Source organism: Gallus gallus, chromosome 9, assembly GCF_016699485.2.
Source record: "Gallus gallus isolate bGalGal1 chromosome 9, bGalGal1.mat.broiler.GRCg7b, whole genome shotgun sequence".
NCBI lineage: Eukaryota > Metazoa > Chordata > Aves > Galliformes > Phasianidae > Gallus > Gallus gallus.
The window spans coordinates 20,904,843-20,922,086 of record NC_052540.1 but is presented as its reverse complement, the minus strand read 5'-3'; the positions used below and the strand labels follow the sequence as shown (position 1 = coordinate 20,922,086).

Genomic DNA, 17,244 nt, shown 5'->3' with positions numbered 1-17,244 from the left:
ATTTGGTTTATATAAATGGAAGTAAATCGTGCCCTATACCTGCCTGAAAGGTCTCAAAAGAATCACAGAATCAAAAGAATCACAGAATAGAAAAGCCCAGGTTGGGGTGATGTTCTTGGACTTGATGATCTTAAAGATCAAGTCCAACAGCAACCTAACCATACTACTCAAACTCTAACAAGCTTCTGCTAATTCATGTCCCTGAGAAAATCATGTCCGTCAGCAATGTTAAAAGTCAAACATTAAAAGGGAACCATTGGTCAGAGAGCATATCTAGATTTCTTGTAATATAATTAATATTAAGTTCATAATGCCTTGTGCACAAAAATTCAATTGAAAAGACTCTGAATTTTAGAATGATTGTATAACAAGTAAAAAAAACAACTAATATATCACAATAAAATGCAAAATATTAATAACTAATGGCAGTGACTGTATTGAAAAGTAGTGTTTTGTAACAGAATTTGTTCTATCAAAAAGTGCTTTTGCACTCTTTGTATCTGTTCAAGTTTCCATGGCAATAAATAGGAGGCACTAACTTTGGTGCAACCACTTTATGTTTAAACACCTTACCTTTCCACAGGGGTCCACATAAAAACCTCTGAAGTGTTATGTCCCCTTTCATTCCTTTTCCACAATCCATTTTCAATTCATCATTGTTCTAAAATTCATAACAATTTGTATTGCAATATAATCACGCGACTAACACCAGTGAAAACATCACCAAACTTGTCCTAATCCTTAAAACAATATGAGGATAGCTTATTCAGCAAAATAAGGAATGTATAAACTCCTTATTGGTGGTGTAGCTCCTTACCAAAACATACCATTTCAGATGGACAACATCCCCCAAATTCATCAACTGATAGTACCAAAAAAAAAAAAAAAAAAAAGTTAAATTCTTATAAACCAGAATGAAAATATGAATAGTATTGCTCCTCACTGGAGCTGGGAGACGCTTTAGAGCATCCAAGCAAGCTGTGTTTTTCACCACCTCAGTATACATCAGATATAAGGAGGTGGAAAGTGATAACTCCACCTTCCAAACGAGAGGTAGAGATCAGCAGTTTATGCTAGAGCAGTGCAGAGGTTTGAATGGTGGAATGGCAGTCACGTTCACAAGCAGACCATGCACCTGCCATAATGCTGGATGTCACTTTCCAGCTGCTACTTCCCAATGCCAAAGAAAAATCCAATGAACTGGGTATGCATGTGGCAGCTTCTCTGGAACAGGCCCAGCCAAGTGTGCATTAATTGTCACTAATTTTTAGCAGCACAAGAGCTCCTATTGAAATACGATAATTTCATGGAGGTAGATCTGATACCAGAGGTAGTGAAAATGAGAGCAAGAAAATTGTTTGTGGGAAAGTGCTAGAGCACACAGCCTCCCATCTGCTTCAGTGGGATTTTCTGTGGCAGACTGACCTGAGCAGGAGCACGATGCCTCAGGGTGCCTCCAGGATGCAGCTTGCTCCTCCCTTACAGTGTGAACAGGTGGGACTGTGCTCAAGGAGCAGATCCTGTACTCAGTATGTCACTGCTGATATCCTTCAGCTGCACCACAAAACAGGAGAAAGGATGATAATTTGGCAGCATCTTCCAGAAGCATTTATAAAAGCCACTATTTAGGCATCACGTGCTATAACAGAACAGTGGCTGAAATCTGTAGCAACCATCCTCCCCCCAAACAGCAATAATGTCAGGTATGACACTGCACAAATTGACCCTGCAGCTTGGAGGCTGAGGTTCTGACCCCCCGAGTATCCTGATAAGTCAGATATTTTGCTGCTGTGTCCATAGGTTTTCAGTCAGAATGCATTTAAGTTAACTTACCCTGTGGTTATTGCTGGGCACTCCTCTGAAAATGGCCTCCAGCCACTTGTCCGGCAAGGATGTAATTTACAGACCCGTCACCTCAATAGCACTCATCATGTTGTGATTTCTAGGAAGAAAGTTCCAAGCTATTTCCAAGCTTGTACTTCATGTGTTTTATTGCTGAGGAATCCTTGGATTCTTCCACTTTCAAAACATTGGAAAGATAATTAACTCTGAATACCGCTCACTACCACAGCCATGTAACCATATTTAAAATACAAAGATAAACTACTAACATGAACCTCACAGATGACCGCACACAGGTGCAGTACACTTCAGAGGTAGACAGGAAAAAGGTTGAAATGAATACACACTTCTTCCACTTCTCTGCTTTCAAAGACCACAAGCAGTGATTTCTCAGTGGGACAGAAAGGAAGCCCAACAAAAGCCCTACCTTGGCCTGGCACATGAACAGCAGGGCTTTACAGCATTTGGAAAGCCATATGAAAGGTGTTTAAAGGGTACTTCTGGGTAGGCCAGACAGGGTGGCCAGTCTTACCATCATCTCCTCCCTGACAGGTGGAGGGATTGGTAATTGTGTCCAAAATATGCAGCACTGAGGGTTGTGCTGCCCATCGTTGCAGAGGTGACGTTCTCTCCACCAGTGGAGCAGCCATGGATCTGGCCTCCAGGTGATGGCTGGCCCATGGCTCAAGCTCATCTGGGGAACTTGGGCTTGTCTGACACCATTACCGATGCAGCAGTAAGTGACCTCATGAACCACTTCATCAGGTAGGAAAGGAAGTATTTATTTTCTTTAATGCATTCAGGATTATCCACCAGTACCTGAAAAGCTGAGGGGCACTCTCTGGGCACTTTCTTAGTACCCACTGCTCTCTTATAGTGATAACACAATTGTTCATCTTTCAGAAGAATATGACCTTAATGTGGAGAGATCTGCACAACCACCATTAAGAACAGTTGCTGTACTCAGCTAATATTTTTCCTCATCCTCTCTGCTCTATCCAAACACACCTTGTGCCAAGAATAGTTTTTGCTGCAAGCTGTCTCCATCCTGTCTGTTGATCCTCTGCTAAGGGCTCTGACCATTAGGCTGAATGATTATAATGACTCTGCAGCCACCTTTAATGTGCAGAGATAAAGTAATACAGAAAACGTAAAGACAAGAGAATGTAGCAGGGGGAAGACTAACTTTTGTGTGAAACACATGTATTTTTAAAGAACTCTGTAAAGAGAAAATTCTCTGCAAGAGGTAACCTTTCTGTGTAGCTGTTAGCTCTTTCATCCCATGTCTAAAAGCCTTTAACATTGTTAAATTTGTGAACGTGGTAAAGAAATGAATTCTGGTGCAGGGGATCAAAGGTACCGGTGCATGAGCATTTGCTTGAGGGTACCTAAAACAAAACCAGTAGACAGAAAAGGGAGACATGGACTTGTAGTCACCGTGATTAATCTTTGGGCATTATGTTCTGTACCAATGTGACATTCAGTACCTAGTAAGATCAAGCTTGTGACACAGCAAAAAAGGTTGAACAGACTGATTAGAGAATTACAATGGTGGAATTAGGTGGTTTTATCTATTTTCTTCCCTTCCACATTGACAAGGTGGCTGGTACTTTCACACTCTCATTTACCTACCTGAAACCATGATTTATACACATTCTAGCTTTCTAAGTAAAGTCAGCATTACCAAGACTGTGCACAACCACTTGCCCACATCCTTTACATACTGAGATTAAGAAAAAGAAAGAATAATTAAAAAATCAGTTCTGCCAATCACACAGCTAGGAGACACAGTTTTATAACGTCCGTCAGCCTGTCACTTGATCTTGATTCAGTCTCAAAGCTGTGTCTCTTTTAGTCTAGTCAATGAAGCTGTACCCATGCTATGACCCATGCCAGACACAGGAGGTGGGTATTAACATGTACCTGAAAGGCCCTGTTCTAATCTTACTGTCTTCTGTTGTAGCCCCCATGACACCAGAAAGTTCCTAAACAAAAACAACCCAAGCAAAAATAAACAGAACAGAACTCAATAATGAGGATCTCCACTTATTAACAATAAAACATATACATGTAAATACATACATGTTTACATGTGTGTATATGCATATATCATTACACATACATATGTATGTATATATGTATAGATGCTCATGCATATATGTATAGATAGAATTACACATGTTGCTATTAAGATGTACATGTACATATGTATATACGTATCTATCTGTATGCATATTCTCTTGATATCTTACTCAAAGTTCAGTTATGCATAATGACACCAAGAACTCTATTAAAAAGTTCAGAGTTCAACTTCCAGGCTGATTAGGAATTAAAAATGCAAAATGCCTCATTAAGAAGTGAGCTCTCCTGTTGCCCAGTATCCCACTTCTGGCCACATTCAGTCCCAGTTTCTGACCAGGATGCATGTCAAGTGGCATTTTGAATATACCTTCCCAATTTCCAGCAGTCTGTTGGATTTTGGTGCTACTAATCTCTTGGAAGTCAGAACCTAGTCTTCCTACAGTCTTCATAAAATACTCTAATGCTTTAATTCTAGGAAAAATTGTACTGAAAGTTTTAACATACTAAACATATTTATAACTTCTTTCAAGCACAGTTTCCTCCGATTTTTTTTTTAAGTATGCCCAGCATAGTAGCCAATAAAATTCAGCAAGATTTCTGAAGGAAGAACTTTCTATCTTTCTGGGAAGATGCTGCGCCTTCAGTGAGAATTTTCTAGCAGAATGTACTGCAACCAACAGCAGGATTACATCAAACCTCAGGATGTTGCTATGGCATTCCACAAGTAATTTTTTTTTTTTTTTCAAGTGCTGGAAAGTCAAACGACTCAGAGAAAGAGTCAAAAATTGATCTGCTGGGAGAACAGATAGGAAAAAAAATATATTCGTTGTTAACTGGGTTAGGGACCAGCAGTTGTGCATGAGCTTACCCAGTCTGGCATTACTTTGCTATATAATTTGAAGATTTATTAATTCCAGAAATCTCAGCTTGCCAAAGTAGAAGAGATTTATGATTCTTCTGCTTAAGCAGAAACAGCTCCTCCTTATCCATGATTGTTGTTCAGGTGTAGGAAAAGGCTATGGCAGATAACCAGTTCTAAATTACCCCCCAAAAAGGGCAATGATCACAATCCAGCTAAAGAAAGAGAGATTTTCTTATCTATCCCAAGAATCCAGGCTTGCTGAATACTCCAAAAGGAGGGATCTCCAGGTAGAGATCCTTTCCCTGTGGCAGCCAGCCCTCAAATGAGGCTTGGGGAGGGCTGGAACCTGGTTCTACTACTTCCAGTTACACAGATGAACTGCTTTCACATGTGCTCCCAGGGCTGGCCATGTCCCTTCACCAGGTGCTCAGTCATTGGTACAGGCCATGACTTAGAAATTCCCATACACCAGGGTTCATTTCTTGCCCAGGAACTGTGCCCAAAAGGGTTCTGAAGACTGGGGACAGTGCATGCATGCTCTGAACCGCTGTGCTTCTAAGACACACAGAAAGAGCAGATTCAGTCAACTACTATTCAACTCATAATGTCTTGGCAGTCTTCTGTCACTAATTCCTCTTTAACTAATGAAAAACCAAATGCAATGAAAGCAAGACAGACTGTATTTTTAAAGCAAAAGCCAAATATAAACAGTGTTAAATAGGCTTAGGGTCATTGTGAGAGTGATGGGCCTGCAACGATTTATGGGCCTGCAACTGCTTTGTGGGCATGAGTGTTGCTGAACTCCTTACAAGAAGATGCTCTGTATTCTCAGTTAAAAGGGAGAGTCAACAAAGTTGCATCAACAAAATGACTTTTACTTGGAAATCCAGAATGTATATCCTCTTTGTGACCTTTAGGATGATAATACGTGGGAGATGGAAACTAACTGGAGAAAGTGTCACAAGTGTCTTGTGAGGTTTAGTGCTCTTGTGTATAACATATGGTCTGGTTCCATATAATGATTTTTGAGCTGAGCTATGGTATGTGCCCTGCTCTGCATCCTGTGCATGTACAGACCTCAGGAGTGGATGATCATTGCCCAGGCCCTTTGGAAGGGGCACAACAGGGAGCAACCAATGCATGTTTCAAGCTCCAGATTCTCAGTCTGAATGAGTTCCTGATGAATTATTATCTCAGGGATTCAGTAAAAGCCTTTTCCTCTGGCCCAGACACGTGGAGTTCAGCTAATGTGCTGTGCTCTGACAAGCCCTCAAAAAGCCAAGAAAACAGAATGATGAAGTTCCCCAAATAAACACAGTAATAGAAAAACAAACAAAAAAAAAGATACAAATAATCTCTCAGAAACCTTTATCTGTGCCTAACATTTCCCACATCAGCTGGGCAGGTGCAAAGTGATAGGACATTACAGCACAGGGTATGGATCAAAGGCTGGGTAACCTGCATGCATCCCTTTCTGCAGCAATGGGAGATATACTTGCTTACTTGTGCAGCCGGTCATCACTAGCTCAAGAGAGAGTGGAGTTGGTTCTTTTGGACAAAAATATTCATTAAAATGGTGAATTTGGAGTTATGGGGTTTTTCTTTTATCCTGCATTTCCAATTTTGTTACTTCACAGGGAAGTACCATTAACTTCAGTCCTGTAAGTGCACGGATCCTCTTACAAGATGTTGGCTACTTGGCTGTGTTACTACAGAATTTCAAAGCAAAGAGCAGCTTTTAGATGATTTTTAAGCACAGTCACTAGAGATTACTACTACCTCTGACAGCAGTTTATTCCCATCAAATTTAATTGTAAACATGCTTTACCAATCTGTTTAGATCATATGCTGCACTCTTGGGATACAGAAAGCTGTTAACACAAATCGCTATTATAGTAAACATACTGCATTAACTTCAGTGAAACAAAACTCAGAGTCTGATGTCTGTTAGCTAACCTTGAAACTTCATGTTTAATTTTGCCACTTCAGCACTGGGGAAAACAAATGTCCGTCTGAAGTCATACAAAACATTTGAATGACTGTCACAGGTCCTCAGTATCTTATAGATCAGCAACTGGAAATGCTGTTCCATGCTAAGTCCAAAAATCTGAAAGCATTTACTTTGACTGCCCTTAAATACATCTCAGTAGTTATGCTTACGTGGGGAGAGTTAAAATCAAGAGGACAGAAGTATGGGTAGAGTTATGCCCCATTTGCATGCAGAATGCCATTTGTTCACGAAATTGAGAAAGCATGAAGTCAGCCAGAAATTCTTCTTAAACAAAACATAGAATTTTAGGTTCAGATTTCTGTTTTGAAAGATGACACTTTGACATGTTATACTGTTTAAAATATATTTTTTTAATTATATGGAGAGCTTATACTTAGCTTTGAACAATACTAAACCCTGTCTCTCTTAGACATATAACACCTTGATAAGAACTGAATATAATATGTTTTTAAAGTACAGTGTATTTTAAGATGCCAAAATGGCAGGAGAAAAACTGAAAGACAGTTCTAGAACAAGAAAATACAGCAATATGGCTGATGCTATCGTGCAGGCTTTTTAACTCCATTGCACTGTGTAGCTTTGTCCTAAATGAAGTTGAAGCTGCAAGATCCTCATGACCTGTGAGGGAAAAGAAACAACCCCAAATAAATAACCATACCTTGATGGTATGCCATTGTTTTTTGTTGTTGTTGTTTGTTTGTTTGCTTTCCAGTATTTGTCAGTATACAGTGGATTTTAATAAAGATTACAAGAATTTATTCTTTTTTTGTGTGTGTGTTTATGTCATTGGTTATCTTAACCAGCATAGGTTTTGTACTTCTGATCCTTTTAGTGCTGAGGCATATATAAATATTCACATATAAACAATATATATTTAAAAGGCAGCTAAATCTCCAGACGTTTAAAAGCACACATGCAATTGTGAAGATGTCGCTACCCCAAAACCTGCATCTCACCTGCTTGCTGCTGTCATATGAAAGCACGTGAGCTGATGGAATTATCACACCGTTCTGCATTACGTTCACCTGCTGAACAGTGGTGGGCACACCCAGGACTTTAATTTCAGTAAACATCAGGTTGTTCGGATCACTGTAACCATGATGCTCAACCTTGATCTCTAAAGCATTCTGAAAGGACAAAAGAACCAAATAGGATGTGGTCATTAAGCTGGTGCAAGTCCGCCTGAGTCAATTGCCTTCCTCCCTTTCCATGTGAGCAACAACAGCTGTACGGACAAACATGTCCTCTGTTGGCACAGGGATCTCTTCTCTCAGCCTCTGCTATGCTTGATCCAGGATTAAAAGAAATTATTTCATTATTCTGCATGCCACCATTTCAGACTTTTTATTGAACTGACTCTGGTTCTGGGTAAGGCCCAAACCTTTCCCAGTGGAAAGAATTCTCTGCTTCTATGGAATGTTGCTCATGGGAGCCCCTCTACTTCCCCAGTGGAAATGTGTCTTCAGAGGAGGGAAGGGATGTGGAAAGGGAGAGAAATATGTATCAGCAAATACAAAATAGAAATCTCTTAATGTTTCAAAGATGTTCAGGTGTCTTTCTGTTCATCCTTTTTTTTTTTTTTTTTTTTTTAAACTGCCTTTCTCAATGCAAAAGCATCAGGGATGGATTGCAAATCTCTTCGTTTCAGACCTAATGAGATACAAGTGTGAACTGGGGGCAGCATTTCCTGGATCAGTTGCTGTGATTTTAGGTAGATTATGGGCACACATTTTCTATAGAATCTCTCAGTTCCACCACTGGGTCTGCAAAGGTCATCTTAAGTTGCCCAGAGAGGGTGTCATCTGGTTCATAGCCCTTGTGTGGGCCCATGAAAATGTGCTATGATACACTTATGCATATTTAATGCATTCATGGTGAGGCTATTTATTTTAGTGTGAGCATTTCTTGCTGTTGGTCAGTGCAAATTCTCTTTAATTAGGCTTTTTCTTACCAGCTTTCTTTAAGAGCAGGAGAAGGTGCATTTATTTTATAAACTCTTTTCAGCTACAAATGGTGAATATTAGCAAAACACACTCTGTTCCTTACCAATTAAGTCCAATTATATGACAGAGACAGAATTAAATCAGAAGAAAGAAGAGCTGGCATAAGATAATAAGACATTTTAGCACCCTGGTGGATGAATGAAATGAAGTCTGTTTTCTATTACAATACTAAAAAATAAGACAAAAATAGTCCATATGTTTCCTGATATTCAGCTCGTTATAATAAATATTGAAAACCAACATCCCAGAAATGCCAGTAATTAAAGACTCCTACTAACTGTCACCCAGGAATCCAGGTCAGACTTTCTGTGCTGGAGAGACAAGGGATAAAAGCTATCCCAAGCAGTACCGGTGACCCCACACCAACCTATGAGCAGAGCTGCAGCTGGGATGAAGTTACTTTCTCAGCTCTGCCATCAGGCTGCTCTTCATGAGGATTTACATTGTGGCATGGCCACAGGAGCAAAACTCACTGTCCTCTCTGGGATGCCAAGAAGTTTCTGTAGTATGGGTTGAATGGAATTAGTGCACTTATCCTAGGGTGCCTGCCTAGGAAGTTATTACAGTCCCAAGTAATTGTTTAGATCTACATTTATAGACCTTCCACAATTTTTATCCTACTGAATAAGAGCTAGTCTCTCATCTAATATTAACATTAGGGAAAGATATCTAAACTTCAGAAACTGGTAAAGAAAAGATCAATAGTGAGAAGTATAACAATCACCTAACGTGATTATATCAAAACTTTGAGCTAGCATTACCTACCTGCTGAGCACTAAATGACGTAAGCAGGTATGCACCATTTTCATATGCATCTGACAAAAAGAAAGAATCAAATAAAATGTATTCACTGTTCTGCTTAGTTATATATTGTACTAAAATCAGTTCAAGAAGCATGCTTATATACTCCTATTTGTATATCTGGAAAGAGAGCGGTACTGTATTTGCAAAATAAATGCTTTTAGATTGGAAATACTTTCTTGTTGACTGTGTGCTATTTGAATGAGGACCAAGGCAAGACACAAAAGAATGCAAACACCATTAGGAGGAAGCTGAGACTGGCAAGAGAAAATGTTTTTCACTGAATGTGGCATGGGAGTCATTTCCCAGCTTCATCTCCACACACTGTCCAATTACATAAGATCATGATAGATGATCATATTGATGCTTCTTTGAAATCACTGTTGTATATCTTATCAAGCCTGTTATTATTTAGCACTAAATGAACTCAGTGTAGTGCTGGTGATAATAGGCAGTGAAGATTCTGCCTTTCCAAACTACAGCAAAGAGATCACAGAGATCCACAGTATTCTGTGTTACTTGTAATTTCAGGTAACAGATTATTGGTATTACAAGGGTAATAGGCTCTGCATAGACAGGATAAATAACATGTAAATATCTCTTACCTGAAGAGAATTTAGATTTAAAAATACCAAGGAAACTAATTAAAGCTTTCCACGTTGCCTATTATGGTGCTCGTAGGTTTGAGAATAAATCTTTGTTATATGCGCTGCCCTAGGCTCAGGAAACCATTGCATTTATAGAAAATATTAATCCCATAAACCAAAGCATTCTGTAGTTTCAACCAGGAACAAAATCAGTTTGCTAATTAATGCCAAAGTGGAGCTTTAATTTAAGTTTCATCTCTGAAGGCACTCTCACGTAGGGCCTCCAGAAATGGGTTTGCTTTGGCCAGCAGCGTCTGGGCATCCTGTCACACCACTTTCACACCTGGGAAGAGTTTTTATGATGGCAAGAAACATCATACATACCAATGCGAACCCCATCATCCCAGTACAGCTGTCCTTCTGCAAGCAGACTGTCATTCAAAGCAACAGTAAGTCCCATCGGGTTTTGCCGGCTGTGAAGAACAGAATAGTTTTTCCTCAATTCTATCGGTTATTCCCCTTTCTTCTCTCTCTCAAGTATTAGAAATACTGCCTGCCATTGAACTGGTCTCTAATACTCATATTCTTGATCCCATAGTATTAAAAAGAGATCACTAGGAGGAAAACGAAGAGAGAAAGCATCCATAAAACTTACGTAGCTTCTTTAAACTATAATAATAATGATACGAAAGGGCACAAAACTGTATTTTAGTTTTCCAGTTAACCTTATCGTACCTGAAAAAGGTTGTATTAGCAGGTTCTTGCCAAGCCAGGATGTAACCACCTCGGATATGAAGATTGATATGTTCCAAAGGAGCTGATAAAACTCTGTATTCTCCCCTAGCATTAATATGTTCATCCTATTCATGAAAAAATAATAGAAATCCTCTATTGAATTACTTGTTTTATAGGGCTTTTTTAGAATAAAATAATCTTTTGTTGTTGTTGCTTTTTTTTTTTTTTTTTTTGGTAGGTAAATTCTGTAGCAATTGTTATTACAAATTCCATAACTACTTGATGGTTTTAAGAAAAACTACGAAACTATAAGATTTTTTTTACTCCAGGTGATGGTAGGTAAACAAAGGTGACTGACTGTTCAGGTGAAATAGAAATTTCAGTTTAAGCTAGGGGAAAGAAGGAGGAAAGGAGACATGCAGAGTTACAGCATTTGTCTTCCCAAGAAACCATTAGATGTGACAGAACTCTGCCTTCCTGGAAGAGGTTAAACATCTATCTTCCAACTAGAAGTACTGAACAAATTCCTTATTTTGCTTTGCTTGCATACACAGCTTTTGCTTTGCATATTTAACTGCTCATATTAAGCTCAACCCATGAGTTCTCTTACATTCTGTATTGTCTCCGCACCCTACAGGGAGGAAGAAGGGAGCAGCTGTGTGGTGCTTAATTGCCTATCAGGGTTAAAATGTAACAATTGCTTATAAAGAAGTTGTGCACATCATTCAAGAGTTAAAACTGAGTCAACAGAAGAACTAAAGCCATTATTTCCATCTTTTACTTTTTTTTTCCTAACTGTGGTCACGTTAAGCATTACAATACAAGAAACTAAGGGCTGTTATAAGAAATTAGCTAAGAAGATGTAGCTGTTATATTGCCAGTAACTGATATTAAACACAAGTTTGTAAAAGGGAAATAGTGGCTTCAGACTCTGCTGCTATCCAAAGAGCATTGTAAAGAATGCATGGAATTTTGAAGATGACTTACTGTGTGGTAATCATACCAGCGGGCATTGGGTAAGTAAGCATTCACCGTTACAGCACCCTGGAATTAAAGAGACATGTTTTAGGGAAGTTAAAGCAAAAAAGGAAGCTTAGCTAAAGAGATGTTAAAATTTTCATATCCAGTTAGGTGCTTCATGACATACCGGAGCCATTACAGGGCTGATGAGCAGGGCAGGTCCCCAGAGGAATTGCTCAAAAATATCCCAGGTTGCTCTTTCTTGTGCAAACCTGCAAATTAACAGAGCCATGATTAGACGCTGGGCGGTGAACTTTTCCAAAGTATTCCCTCTTCAAGGCATTTATTTCTGGTAATTTAATCTACTATTCTCAGTACCTAGTATTTCCTCATCTGTATTTATTCTAGTATTAACAGTAACTCAGAGGTGATTAAATATGTATCATTTATTTATCTATTTCCTTTTAAATACGTAATTAATCTTTGCCAAGTATGCATAAAGATTCTAATATGAAAATCATTAGAGAACTGCAGGCTACTACTTAGCTTTTTTTTTTTTCCCCTTTAATTTCCAAAAAGATTTCTCATTCTGTCTAGATCACAACATTCAGAAGGTCAGTTTTGCTGAGGAGGTATCAGCAACAGTGAGCAGTCTGGAAATCACAAATTTGTGACACCTCCATCTTGGGCATGTGGTTTGGACAATGCATGTAACCAACTTGATGTTTCTCAGCCAAGAGAAGCATACGTATACTAGATCATATCTAGTATATGTAGTGTCGAGTTGGAACTTTTACTGGTACTGCTCCTCCTGATCAGGAACAAAGAAAGTTTTGTGTCTAAAAATAGATATTTTTTGATTCACTCTATAGTTTGGACAGAAAAAAAAGAGAGAAAAACAGAAAAAGAAAAAAAAAAGCTTTTCCATGCATGCATACCTCTCACTTAGAGCAAAACTCTCTATATACTTAAAGTTTTTGTCTAGTTTTTTATTCTATGTATGTCTACCATCAGGTAAGACTTTGTTGTTGCTTTCCCTCAAGAGGCTGAGGGTGAACTTTAAGATGTACGAATAGAATTATAGAATCACCAAGGTTGGAAAAGACCTACAAGATCATCCAATCTAACCATAATGAATTCCTCCTTAACAAATATTTGATTATGCATGGCTTAAAACAGAGGACTACTTCTGTTCAAGTGACACTCAACAATAAAATCTCATACTCACATTTCATGCATTTTTTTTAACAGGAAAAAAAAAAAAAAAAGACTTTAACAAACAGAAAACTGCTGTTAAGAGGACCCTAACTCCAGAAGTTGTAGTGGAAATTCCTGATGAGGAGGGCAAAGGAGCTGCACTTACTCATGGAGCACGGGGCGGACCACAGTACTGCCATGGACATGGGCCTCATGCAGTAAGGTGTACAAATAGGGCAACAGAGTGTATCTGATATTCATCACGTGCCGGGAAATGTCCACAAACGTCGAGTTCCAGGAAGCAGGATCCTGTCTCTAAAAGAGAGGAATCTGTTGTTATTCAAAGTGGATTATTGTGTTTAAAACAGCTATTAAAGAAAAGAACGAGTCAAAGATTTTGTTGATATTTACAAGGGACTTCATATCAAGCATCTCTTCCATTTTTCTACTCTCATGACTTCGTATAACCTATTAGTAGCAGTGGTAATTACCAAAGGTGTGTCAAAATCAGCATAGCAAGATAGAGCTGAGGAAATTCTAGACGTCTTTGCAAATTCCCCTGTCTCAGAAATAGAGCATCTCCACTTATTTGTTCTTCACTAAGGGCAACGCGACAGTAAAAACAGTAGGTATGACTGCCATTCCAAAGAGGGAAACCAGAAAAGAGGAAGATGAGAAAAATCTGTGGGGAGTACTGGAGAAAATATTTCATGCAAGTTGTCTTGAAGGTGCAACACATCCCGTGTACGTAATTCATTATCCCTCCCTGCTGCAGGGCAGCACTCAGAACAGAAAGAGACCAGGCACTAATGACTGATGTCAGCGAGCACTTCCAATCTTTACTGAACGTACTGAATGATACCCTGGCAAATTGGGTAAGACTGGAAGCAACATGATAACCCTGAATCTGCATTTTTAAAGGCTTTAAAATCCAACAGAAAGGTGTGCTGCAGCAAGATAAAGAACATAGTTTTTGAAAAGGAGACTCTAATTCATTAGACACGTGCCATAAAAATAGCTCTACTCAACTAGACCCAAAGCTTGAACTGGAATCTATGTACTGTTTCAATTTTTATTTTTCCACTTATCTAGTTTTACAGCTTTCTACGGTACAGCCCTTAGCCATCACAGGCCTACATTTAGCCAACTATTTTCCTTTTTTTTTTTTTTTTTTTCCTAAAAGAAATAAAGTATTTGATGGTGGCAAATATGTAAAGTATCTAAATTCCTGACTTTTACTCGAGTCATATTACATTGTTTCATTTTCTCACTTGTTGTATAATTACAGAAAATTAGGGCTTAAAACACCAAGGTCAGTTTTTCTCCTTTAACAATATTTGCCATAAAAGCAGTCTATTTCAGTCTTCCTTGTGCAGTGAGTTTAAATAAAAATAGCCAACAGAGAAAAACATGTGGGATTTTATTCACTCAAGTCAAAATTAGAATACTCTTCCTTCAAGTAATCTTAATCCAAGAGCAGCCCCTCTGCAGGGATAAAACTTCCAAGGTGTAGGGGAGGCTTACAGCAGAGCTAATGTAAAAATAAAGACTGTTATTTATTTGATGAAGAGTCAAACATGTTCTTTTCATTTCTATTTTGCTTGGAATGTATTTTTTCAAGGCTGTATGGATTATGTAACATTCATGCTGGTCTCTACAGTTGCACTGCCCAGCTATCAACTGCCATTAATAATTTGCAACTCACTTTTGTTCCTTTCTCATTGTGGTTCCTTGAGTATGGGTAGAATGAACCCAGCTGCATCCAACGAAGACACAACTCATACTCTGAGTCATTAAAGAAGCCACAGATATCAGCTCCTGTCTGAAAGTTGACAAATAATCCAGTTGAAATACCATCAATTCTTATACAGTATCAAGAAAATTAAATATTAGGTAATAACTCTTTAGCTTACATATGATATTCCAAAGAGACTGAACTCCATCATACCTGAAAGGAAAAATAATTCAATGTTACCAGCTGTTTTTCTTTCCCCTTTCATATGCTAATGGCTGTGCTAGATAATATATAATATAATGCCGAATGAGAAACAAAAAAGAAGGTTTCACTATTTCTCTGATGTGTCATGCTTTTTCTTCTACAGAAAGATATGGCAACTGATTTGTCAGAAGCAGTCAGAGATGTTGGGCAGCAGCACCAGGAGGTGACAAGAAAGGAGGTGGCAGAACAAGGAGCAGGAAGATGGTGAAGGAACAACGGAGATCCCAAGACCCAGTGGAGAGGCAAAGAAGAGGTCAACAAGGAACTGACCATGAATTCTGACGGCAAAAGAAAAGAGCTTATTTCAGCTAAAATCAGTGGGTCCTAAAAGTAAGTAAATCAAGGAAAAGGAATTACTGCACTAAATAAACTGATTGCAGATCCCCTTCCTTTTACATACCAATAATAGACTTTGACAACTGATCCCAAGCTGCAGCGTTATCACCCAGCCAATGTCCTGCCCATCTTCCACTGCTGGGATATGTTGAACGGGTGATGACAATCCCACGTTCCCTTGTGACACTCTGCAATGCTCTGACATTGAAAATAGATGAAGAAATAAATTATCTGAGAACTTATTACGTAAGATCTTCTCTGAAAATAAACATAGGGGCTTATATTTTCATATCAAAGTGCACGAATATGTATGCATCCAATCCAGATGTGCTTTTTATAACAATTCACTGAGATTCAGATATATGTAGAAAATCGATGCAAGTGTCAGACAACCTATGGTTAGTGAACAAACCAGCAAAACAAAGAGGTATTAAAATGCAGATTTTCATTTGAAGACAATTACTCTGTGGGAAAACACAAATGCAGCCTAATTTGCACATGTAATAGGTCTACAAGAAGTGTTATATAGGGCACATCACTAATTTATTGCAGAACCTGAAAACTGGCAGCACTGGTTGAAAATAATCTTAAGAAAACTACAACCAAGATGATAAAAAGGGATTTTGAACAGTAAATGTGGCAGCATAAGTTCAGTTTCCAAAAAGGTATCAGAACAAAATACAAGCAATGGAGCTCTGATCACATCAGAAACACCAAGATGCCTTCAAAGGTTGATATGAAATGACCAACATGGACTTGTCCAGAAGCATGTGTATTAAAGCAGTCATTTTCATCTCACACCAGGTACTGGGGCCTCACAGTGCAAGCAGGACCATTGGAGGTGTCTGCCTTGGCATTAGGTGACCTCTCAATCTGACCACATCTAGCTTTCTCATAAATAGAAGAGGTTTAAATCGAGGATTTGCATTAGTTCCCTTCTGAAGATGGTGAAACTTGTTCTTCTCTCCCAAAACAAAAGCAAGGCATAAGCAGAAATGGATCATGCCTTGGTTTGCTAGCAACTAAGGGGAAGAGCTCTCCTGGGGCCCCCAAAGCTGGGTTGCAAGTCAGCAAGATGGGAACCAATTCATCAGCCAGAACAATTTCTCAAACAACATAAAGAATAAAATATTCAGATTCTTAAATAAAGCCATTCTTAAATGTGCCATTGCCACAAAATACCACCAAAGGTAACCAAACAGCTTTATGGAAATAATAATAATTAAAAAAAAAAAGTTAGCTGAGCTGAGATGAATTTACTCTCCCTAACTGCCCCACAAAGGATACAAGCACCTTTCCCTGCAGCACATATTGCTGGTCTGTGTGGGGATTCAGAGCTGCTCTGGTTTCCTATTGTTCCTTTGCAGCCCTGCACTCACTGTGAATCGTTATCACAAAATGCTGAACTGAAATACTAGTTAGCAAGCTATGCTGACTGAATTGCACTGCTCTCCAATGCTAGCTCCACAATAAATGTCTCAACAGCTGCTTTCAATGAAACACTACTTATTTTTCTATGTGATTTGCAGCTTTAGTGATGCTGTAATTACAGCAAAAATAATAAAAAAAAAAATACACAAGTCACTTAAATGACTGTAATAATTAAACTAGACTAATATGCTGTAATTACTTCTTCTGAAACAAACAGTAAGCTTTCTGGTACCTTTTATTTCTCTATAATGTATTATCAAACATTTTCAGTTTGGTTTACTCTGCTTCAACAATGCTCTGAGACATCCAGCTCAAATTTGGCGTGTAAAGAAAGTGTATGCCATGCACAGAGCTGCTCAAGGATGAGTGCTCAGTGTTTTGCTGACTCAGCTCTCTGC

General features: G+C 38.7%; 1 protein-coding gene across 1 annotated transcript in view; it reads right to left on the bottom strand.

Moving 5' to 3' along the window:
- Positions 1–7,126: 7,126 nt before the first annotated feature.
- SI (sucrase-isomaltase) overlaps positions 7,127–17,244 on the bottom strand; it is a 44,376-nt gene continuing 34,258 nt past the window's right edge. The window contains exons 38-48 of the mRNA XM_015291762.4: positions 15,480–15,613; positions 14,994–15,028; positions 14,786–14,902; positions 13,247–13,395; positions 12,071–12,155; positions 11,911–11,967; positions 10,924–11,048; positions 10,573–10,661; positions 9,566–9,615; positions 7,754–7,924; positions 7,127–7,415 (exon numbers count right to left, since the gene is read on the bottom strand). Coding sequence (XP_015147248.2) covers positions 7,353–7,415; positions 7,754–7,924; positions 9,566–9,615; positions 10,573–10,661; positions 10,924–11,048; positions 11,911–11,967; positions 12,071–12,155; positions 13,247–13,395; positions 14,786–14,902; positions 14,994–15,028; positions 15,480–15,613 — 1,075 coding nt within the window. The 3' untranslated portion in view covers positions 7,127–7,352. The remainder of the gene's footprint in view (positions 7,416–7,753; positions 7,925–9,565; positions 9,616–10,572; positions 10,662–10,923; positions 11,049–11,910; positions 11,968–12,070; positions 12,156–13,246; positions 13,396–14,785; positions 14,903–14,993; positions 15,029–15,479; positions 15,614–17,244) is intronic.